We start from the raw sequence: 9,316 nt of genomic DNA, 5'->3' as shown, positions 1-9,316 counted from the left end.
AGGGTTCAGCAGCAACAGAAGCACTCCACTAAAAAAGCCGCACAACACGGCGGTCGCGCACCTTGCCGAGTCTCGTGTCCATGCTGCCATTCCATACTGCATCTTCATCACTCCTTGGGCTTTACTAGAGCCTTTGTGCAATTCAAGCTTTTTCTAATATATTCCTAGATAATGTGATGAGCAAGTTATTTCCAACGAACAGTTTCCAGCCCTGGCTGTGTTATAGAGATACTAATTATCAGGCCATTCTTAGGCAGTTTCACATGACAAAGAATATAAATTTCCCGTTATTCTTAGAGAAGAGTGTAGTACCGCGCGGCGTTCAGCAGTTTTTACATTTAGTTCTCTCCATTGGCGTGTATGGTGAAGGGCGCAAGCTGAAATTGCGATGGATGCACAGGTATACACACCACGCCATTCGCGTTGTAGCTCAAGTGGCTAGCATGGTAGCGACAGTGTTTTTTCTCGCATTCGCTATCACTTATTTACGCATGCATTTAAAGCAGTGCCGCTGGGGTGGTTGGTGTTCTTCTGAGCTCCATGGCTCCACCCCTTGCATCCCACGCTTATTCACTTGCGTATCTAATGTTCCAGCCACGGCATCTGACGTGCACTGCCAGTTTATCTGCTGCTACGTATCGCCCTTATCGGCCTCTTTGAAAGTTCACGGTACCTTTCAACCCGCTACAGTATTATTCATTAGTCCCCCTTCCGGACTCGACATTTCCTCTGATTTGTTGCAAAACAGAGGTAAAGTTTTTCACGCTGGCTAATGTGAAATGCGTATCTCAGTTTAGGCAAATTAAACTGACTACAGAGGCAGTTTGCTTACGGGCGTATTCCTGCCAGCGTGTTTACAAGCCAAATATGCGGAAGCTCTACTGTATTTGGTTGTAGCGATTAGTGCTCAGCCTTGTGCGAAGCTCCATCAAACGTGGTTCCGAAAACGGGTAAATGGACACCCTTTAAACTTGCCTCGTTACTCTGCACAAGACTCCGGAGGGAGTAAACAGAGGCTGCCTGTGTACCTGGTTGTCTGCTGATGAGCGCCAGGACATTGTCCAATTACGTAAACTCTGTCTAATTCACATTTTGTCTATTCTTCACTTATATATCATGCTTGCAGGCATAGAGGTGTGCAGAAAAAGCTAGTACTGCTGATTCAGCAGTGTATTAAGAAAGACACCGTTTTGCTCTTCTCTAGTATTCAACAGTACATAAAAATTGGCTCTGAAGCGGAATCTAGGCCTCGGACACCTAAGGTAAATTTACCGGAGGACGAAGTGTTCGCCAATCTGTATAACCGCTGCTCCGCCAAGAAAATCTTGAAACGCAATTTTCCTGTTGTCTCTCTTACACGAAAAGAAAGCACTTCACACTGGCCGAGCACGCAGAAAGAGACACGTCAGTCCTCGTCTGGTCCTTGGGTACTCCCAACCCTACTTATCAATGACCACTAGAGTAGAGTGCGTCGTGTCTTAGTCCAGATCAAAAGATGAGAAGCCCCTTAGGTCTCACAAGAGCCAAGCTTTAGTAGAATATGCCACGCGGTCCCAGTCCACGGCGAATGTGAGCTTTGGCATGCTTTCTTATACCTGTAACCTATAGTAGCCGTATTGTTTTTAGCGTTTAGGGTTAAGATTCATGCAAGCTTCAAGAAGTTAGTTTGGGAACTTTGGAGCCCAATTCTAAATTAAATCATCCAGGCCTGAAGATTTTGTAATGGTAATGATGAGAGCCAAAATAACAAAATTAAGCTGTTTGTCGTCCCACTGAGGCTGCCATATATCTTCATTGCCGGGATGTCTGCTGCGTGTTAAGCGCAACCCACCACATCCAGTTACATGGGGGCGTCGGCCCAGTAGCAAGCAACATAATATTTGTCGAATCTGTGAAGACGAGGCTTCAGCACCAGCATTGTCTGTAGTTTGTCGCCATAGACTTATTATTTTACTAAGAAGCTCACTGAGAGCTGGGGTAAAGCCCTAGACGTGGTGCTGCTTTCTGCGCATTATTTTTGCTGCGTCATCATGCCATCACCTAGGAAGTGCTGAGACCTACCAGCCTCCACCACTTCTGTAGTGGTATATTTAATAGGGATATAGTGCATCACAAGAGATGCCCGCTTAGCGAAGTCAACGACTGGTCTTGCAGCGGGATCGCCATATATTATAGGCTGCTGAATAGTTTCAGATTGGATGAATCAAGCGGGATGGTAGAGCCGCTCGTACTAATGTAAAGCGTAGATTACACTGCTTTAAGGGAATTTCCTGTAAACCTCGCGTACTCTGAGACGTGCCATATCCCATGATTTACGACATTTAAAATCGTCGTGTGTGTCCAGCGCAATAGGCTCCATTTTACTTCCGCTTGAAGGCTACGAAGTCAAAGTCAATTCTTGTTTATTAAAATGCAGTGTGCTACTGAACTAATTCACGAAGAAGCCTTCATTGGAATTGCAGCATGATTTTCCGGTTGGATGTAGGTGTTTTCCACGGCAAGCGCAATGGGCTTTCCCGAGGCCTGCTCGTCTTGCAGTCATCGCGCAGGGTATCTTCTGTGATTAGCTACGATACAGGAGTGTGCGTTAAAGCGCGTCACTAAGTTGGCTCAGGAGTAGCTGCTGCATCATGTTTAAAACCCTCTATGCACCAAGAACCTGCGATGGGTGTCTGGCATCGTACCTACTTTTGCGCGCTTATTGACACTGTGTTGGCCCTCCCCATATCCAACTTGAATCGCTTCAATTCCGTATAAGGAAGCTTCCCCTACCTTAGTGGGGGATTTTTCCACCTTCGGAAAGCGTCACAATTGAAGGAAATACTAGCAAATCTATGGATAACTGAACGCGAAAAGTAAAGCACTAAATGCAGGCCAGCTCTGTGTAAACGTCACCATGAAGGAATGCGACAATGGCTGGGGGCGAAGTGCAGGCGCTTCACCAGTAACGATAGGGCTCCCCTAATTGTAGTACACTGCGTTCTCTACAGCGTCTACGATGCTGCACGAATACAACTCTGGCGCTGTATGAAATCTTCTCTTCTACAGAAGCATCGATCCCATAGCGCCGCGCCACAACCTTTTAGCCGCTTTTAAGTCATCAGTTAGCAATCCGATATAGGTCACCAGCAAGGCGTATTGTTGTAGTGCACAGCGCCTACTGCTGCGACTATGCTGCTACCTGCCCCTCGAGCAGTGCCTATGATCGACACCTAACGTTGGCCCATTTCGTTGAAACAGCAGCCTATATTTATCGAAATACAATAATTCTTAAGTTTCCAAAATCTGTTGTTGTTCGATTCGCCCCACTCGGGGTGCTCGCCTCCTAGGCCCTGTGGGGAGGAGGCCTGCGCTGGTGCCGGCGATATCGCCAGCCGCAGTCTCCACGCATTTTCAGGCACCTCTAGCGTATGCATATTAAGTGGCAGACAAATTGCCTTACTTTGATCCTAGTAGCAGGGTCCTGTCCTCCTCCAGTGTTGGGACCCCTTGTACGTCGCTAGCTAGCTATCGTCCATAGGTCACCAGCAAGCCCTATTGTAGTTCCTGTGCAATACAGTTGTAGTGCCTGTGCACTACAAATAATTGTGCTCGGCGTTTCAGCGCACAGCAGCATAGCAGCGCCACATCACGCTCCTGTGCTTTCTAATCCACATATTTAATAGCAGTTTGCGTTCTGTGTTTTAGATTAATTAGGTGCACCGAAACCGGTAAGATTGGCAAACTGGAATTGAATATCAACTACTTAACATTGTTTTGCCTTTTCAATATCTGTGCTCTTCCAAAGCTAACGCTTTGACTGCACGCGGTGCGCAGCGCTGCCTCTCCCCTCCTCATTGAAGGGTACCCGTGCTGCAGGCGATGGAATGTGACGGACCCATACCTCTACGCCTCGGAAGGACCAATGTTGTTTCCAGCCTGAAGACGTCTTCGTTGACAGCGGCTCCAAGCGCGAAGCAAAGCCGGGGAGCCTGTAAGGTGGTGAGCTGGCTCCCACGTGGCTTGATCTTCAGGGGTCCCGCGCCTTGGGCTGCATCTCCCGAGCCGCGTTGGTCCATAATATAGTCGACTTCGTATTCTTCTGTGAAATTGCCTGCTTCATCGTGGAGAGGAGGCCAGGCGGCGTCGGCTGCCGGGGGAACCAAAGCGGTGGGGAGGGGGCGGTAGGGAACTAGTTGGGAAACGTGGAAAACGTTTAGCAGCTAGTTATGGCATTCACATAGTTGAGAGGCAGAGCGAAACGGTAAGCAACAGTTCCTATGCGATCGATGACTTCGAAGGGTCCGCGGTAACGGGGCTCGAACTTAGGGCGGCTGTGGGGAAAAGCGGTAGGTGCGTGCTGCTGAGCCAGACCTTGTCTCCCACTGCATACTCCACTGCTCGACGCTTTGTGTCTTCGTAGTACTTCTGCTGCCATTTTGCCTTCTGGATGTGACTCTGCGCTCTATCGCAGAGCTGCTGGAAAAGCTTAGTCATCGGAGGAGTGAGCGTAGGAGCCAACGCGCCTACGATATCAAGGTCCGCAGCAGTCAACGGGTTCTCGCCAGTCATGACCTCGAAGGGAAACAGTTCAGTGCATGAATGACTTGTTGTGTTGTAGGCAAGCTCCAAGGCCGGAAGCAAACGCTCCCACTCGCGCTCGTCAGATTTGATATGGGTACGAAGCATCTGCTCCAGTGTGCGGTTAACCCGTTCAGTTTGGCCGTCGCTTTGGGGATGGTAGGACGAGGACATGCACCGCTTGATGTTAAAGCGGCGACAGAGTTGGTTCCAAAGATCCGACTGGAAACGGGGGTCGCGGTCCGATATGAGCACCTCTGGAAAACCGTGATAGCGGATAAGACGGTCTGCGAGAAGCTCCACGGTGTCTGCTGCTGTGAATGACTTCTTGAAGGAACGAAATGAGCCATCTTGCTGAGGGAGTCGACCATCACAGGAATCGAGTCGTGCCCTGTTGTTGTAAGGGGAAGATCTGTGATAAAGACGAGACTCACGTGCGCCCATCGACGATAAGGGATGAGCAACTGTTGAAGAAGGCCTGCAGGCTTCTCGTTAAGATACTTTGACGCTCGACAGTGAGTGCATACCTCAACATAAGCAGTAGTGTAGGCGCGCATTCCTGGCCAGTAGTAGTGCTTGCTGAGGGCCGCAAAGGTCTTCTTCTGGCCTCAATGGCCGGCTGTGACATGGTTGTGATGTGAATGCACAACGTGAGTAAGGAACTCAGGGAATTGTGGGACGCAGAAGCTCCAGAGTCCATGAACGCGGATGAGCAGGTAAGGCTCTACGTAGCGAAAGGTGAACTGGCGGTTACAAAACTCGATTTGCAGAGCTTCTCCGGGTTAGTTTGCTGCGGCTTCGTAGGGAACGAGAAAAACAGGACACTTCGATTAGGCTTGCGGCCATTGGCGCACACCAGGAGGGTCAGCCGGTGTCTTCGTTGTGAGTGTAGCATGTGCCGCCTCTGGGTTGGGTTCGGGCGCCCCAAGTGAAGGTGCTGACGGCATGCTCCGTCGTCTGGGTCGTCGCGAACGAATTCCGGCGAGCTCCCTGTAGTTGGCAGGCCGACCACGAGAGCGGGGAGCCGCGCTCGCCTGTCCTATTGCGAGCATCAGTGGTACCGATGGTGTGTCGTGCGAGCAGGTGTTAGGAAGACCGGGACGGCGAGACAAGGCATCGGCAACTTGATTGCGCGCTCCGTGAACATACGTGATGTGCAAATCCGGGAACTCCGCAAGAAAGTCTAGCCACCGGGCGGTGCTTCCGCGCAGAGGCTTCGATGCTTGGAGTCGTTGGAGATGGGTGAGAGCTTGATGATCAGTGTAAGCCGTTACCTTGGAGACACGGAGCAAGTGCGACCACTTGTTCAGTGCCATGACCAATGCCAAGAGTTCCTGATCGTAGATCGAGTACTTCTGTTGCGTCGGGTTCATGACTTGGCTGAGGAAGCCGATGGGTTTGCCGTCATGTTCCAAAACTGCTCCGATCGCATAACCAGCGGCATCTGTGTATAACTCGAAGGGTTTCGTGGTGTCAGGGACTTGTAATGTAGTGTAGTCGATTAAGCGCTGTTCGAGTTGCCGCACCGCTTGCGTGTGAAGCTCTATCAATTCGAAACTGGCGTCTTTACGCGGAAGATCAACCAGCGGCTGGGCAACGACTGCATAGTCCGGTCCCATGAACATGCGACAGTAATTGATGGCGCCGAGGAACTGGCGCACTTGCGTTTCGTTCTCCAGCACCTCTGGCCAATGATGGATGGCTGTGATTTTATCCTCTACAGATTTGTTCCCCGCAGCAGAAATGGTATAACCCAAATATATAATTGTTTGCCTTGCAAACTTGCATTTCCGGAATTTTGGGTAGAACTGGTATCTAAGAAATATGCTGAGGACTTGTCGCAGGAGAGAAACGTGCCCAGAAAGATCGGAACTATAGATAAGTACATCATCTAGGTACGCAATAACGCGCTGTCCCAATAAAGGTTGTAGCTAGGTATTGATATTGACCTGGAACGTAGCGGGAGCACCCTTAAGGCCGAAGGGCATCACTCAGTACTCGAATAGTCCGACAACGGACCGGGAAGCCGTCTTCCACCGGTCTTCCTTAGCCATACTTATTTGATGGAATCCTGCTTCAAGATCCAAGGTAGAAAAATACTTGGCGCCTCCCAGCATCTCCAGAATGGTTTGAATGGGAGCTAGTGGAGAATCAGGGGCTATCGTAAGGGCATTTAGAGCCTAGTAATTGACAACCGTACGCATCTTCCGCTCCCCGGAGCCACCATCAGGTTTGTCCACCATGATCGTAGGATAACAAATAGGCGGACAGGTCGGTCTGATCCAACCACTGTCGGATAATTTAGCTGTCTCCTGTTCGTGGAATGTGAGATGATCTGGGGTCATACGGTATATTGCAGATTTCGCTCGAAGTTTTCCAGGCACAAGTAGAATATGCTGATCATGAGGGCGCTTCGGGGGTAATCCCTTAGATAAGGTTTTGGGAAAAACCGCTCGATACTCGTGCAACACCTGGGCAGTCTCACATGCAATATCCTTCGCCTCTGGCGAAGTTATCCATTCGTCGAACAGAGTGTGCTTGAGTTTTGCCATAGGCCAGGGAGACTCCTCGTCACTCTCCGCTGCCGCCGAGGCGGTTGAGGCCAAAGGACTACGCCAGCCGGAGGACGTGGGTTGATTCCCAATTAACGCGCAACAAAGCGCGTCTTGTCACTCATCCGAGTGCCTTAGGGGCACTGCCGAACCGGCTTCGGGCAAAGCCAGTATGAGATGCAAACCGTGCAATGGAGCCCTGAGACCTTTTGTGTCAGCCGCCGCCTGACGAACGAGTGACGTTATCCGCGCCTTCGCCTTAGTCTTCGCGTGGGACTTATACCTCCTTGGAGGCGGGCGTAGGAATATAGCTGTCTCCTCGGCTAACATATCCACCACTTGTTTGGCCAATATCTCATATACTTGCTCTGCTGGGGTCCTTGGGTGGACAACGATGGGACTGTCACCTTGCAGCGTTGCTTCACCGGTCCGAACGACCGGTAACTCGCACCACTGCCCATTCACATAGGTTCGGAGTTTGTCAGACTGAAAATACCAGGCCACCTTGTGTTCCGTCAGCCAATCCAAACCTAAGTCATAGGGAACGGGTCCCACTAAAAAGTCACCGGAAAAACGTGCATATCCGCACCACACCGTCAATCGCGTCACAACCCGATCAATGCGTAATTGTGCACCTGTAGCTACGGTGAACCTATGTTCTTTTGGAAGTATCCGCACTTTGAGCTGCAGTTGTTCGACTGTTTTAGGACTAATGAAACTTCTCGAAGCCCCAGTGTCCAAGAGGGCCTCACAAACACTCCCTGCGAGCTCAACGCGATGTACCGCCGTCTCACCCACACAAAACAACGCTCCCCCTTGGTCGTAAGACTCTTTCGTGCAATTCTCCCTCTACCAGTGTGGCACAATCTCTGTCGCGTCTGACCTATAGCCGGATTCTGTTGCCTCTGCAGACTTCCTGCTGCTATCCGTCATCGCGTCCGGAGTCTCTTCACTCAGGATCGACGCTGACCCAGACTCCCGCCGCGTTTCCAAAAGCGGCTGAGTCCCTTCCGCGTGCCCATCGCTCGTATTAGTTTTTTCCGCAGTGCGCAGGAGTTGATTTCCCCACTCAGGGAAGACTGGAATGGCGTTAGGGCCTGTCGCTACCGCACACCTCATCGCTTTGCCATGGCTACGCGGCCTAGAACGCTCGTCTCCAACCACGTCTAGGCCCGCACGTTTACTCGTTCCGTCTTCTCAGTGCTAGGACGGGTGGGCGCCCTACTGCTCTTGTCCACCGGCTCGGGCCGACCTCGTTCATACGTAGGACGGTCCCGAGCATAGTGTCCCACACCGCCACACTTCTTGCATATTTCGTCCTGACGTTTGGTACGTTCCCCTTTGCTGGGGCAGACACGTGCCGGATGTCCGCGACCCTGAAACTTAAAGCAGTTTGTGTGGGTTCCCCCAGGGCGATTTTCAATTTCCTGGCGCCCACGGAGTCCACTAGCTTGGATAGCAGCCCTAATGGCTCGACTGGTCCTTTCTCGGAGTTCCAGCACACTCTGCTTGGGCTCGTAGAGCCGTGTTCCGGCTGTCGCCGCTTGTTCCCACGACTGATATTTCACCTGTCCCTTATTGGGTATTAGAAGATGGTGGTCTGTCGGTAGTCCGGTGAAGTAATAGTCGGCGAGTTCGTCGGGAACAAGACGCAAACCGCGCTCCGCTACAGCCACAAACCGGTCCGTGTATTTCTTCGGGTTACCATTCCACCGTACTTTAGCCAACTCCGTTAACAATTGACTCTGCGACATTGTTTTGTCAAACTGCTCCAAAAGCCTGCGCTGTTCTGTCGCCCAGTCGCTTAGGTCGATAGTTCTCCGTAGATACATCCAATACGTTAGAGCCCGGCCCACAAGGTGGTCTATAAGTGCATTTCCCCACTCGCGCGGTTCCAATCCCATCTGGGTGTACCGGCGCTCGATACGCAGCAGAAAGGCCTGCATAGTGCTGCCGTCTTCCGGTAGTATGGGAATCGTTGCGCCGAATTCCACGGTCCCCCCTATAACAGTTCTTATCACACTCATAGCCGACTGGAATTGCCCCCACGTGACGAAGGGACTGTCCCCTGGCATAACATTGGTCATAGGTATCAACTGCCGGGGAACCTCCTTATGCCCATGCGACCGCTCTGCCACGGTGGTCTTCGGAGTCGCGTGGCGATGATTTGCTGGCGTCCCGCTCGGCATTTTGTTGACTGACAT

At 51.2% G+C, this 9,316-nt stretch overlaps 3 protein-coding genes across 3 annotated transcripts; all 3 read right to left on the bottom strand.

The window, feature by feature from the left end:
• Window positions 1–4,257: 4,257 nt before the first annotated feature.
• Window positions 4,258–5,004, bottom strand: ENH_00085110 (hypothetical protein, conserved; the record flags this gene model as incomplete). Its single annotated transcript, XM_013583545.1, has 1 exon — window positions 4,258–5,004. The coding sequence occupies one exon, from the start codon at window positions 5,002–5,004 to the stop codon at window positions 4,258–4,260; it is 747 nt and encodes a 248-aa protein (XP_013438999.1).
• A 386-nt stretch (window positions 5,005–5,390) lies between these two features.
• ENH_00085100 (OSJNBa0061C08.12 protein, related) lies at window positions 5,391–6,179 on the bottom strand (the record flags this gene model as incomplete). The annotated part of the gene is made up of 1 exon (XM_013583544.1): window positions 5,391–6,179. The coding sequence occupies one exon, from the start codon at window positions 6,177–6,179 to the stop codon at window positions 5,391–5,393; it is 789 nt and encodes a 262-aa protein (XP_013438998.1).
• A 2,099-nt stretch (window positions 6,180–8,278) lies between these two features.
• Window positions 8,279–9,316, bottom strand: ENH_00085090 (hypothetical protein; the record flags this gene model as incomplete). Its single annotated transcript, XM_013583543.1, has 1 exon — window positions 8,279–9,316. One exon carries the CDS (start codon window positions 9,314–9,316, stop codon window positions 8,279–8,281), a length of 1,038 nt encoding a protein of 345 aa, XP_013438997.1.

The sequence above is a fragment of the Eimeria necatrix genome, genomic scaffold (genome assembly GCF_000499385.1).
Source record: "Eimeria necatrix Houghton genomic scaffold, Enh_scaff97, whole genome shotgun sequence".
Taxonomy (NCBI): domain Eukaryota; phylum Apicomplexa; class Conoidasida; order Eucoccidiorida; family Eimeriidae; genus Eimeria; species Eimeria necatrix.
The sequence above is the reverse complement of the archived record's forward strand: the minus strand, read 5'-3'. Positions and strand labels throughout refer to the sequence as shown.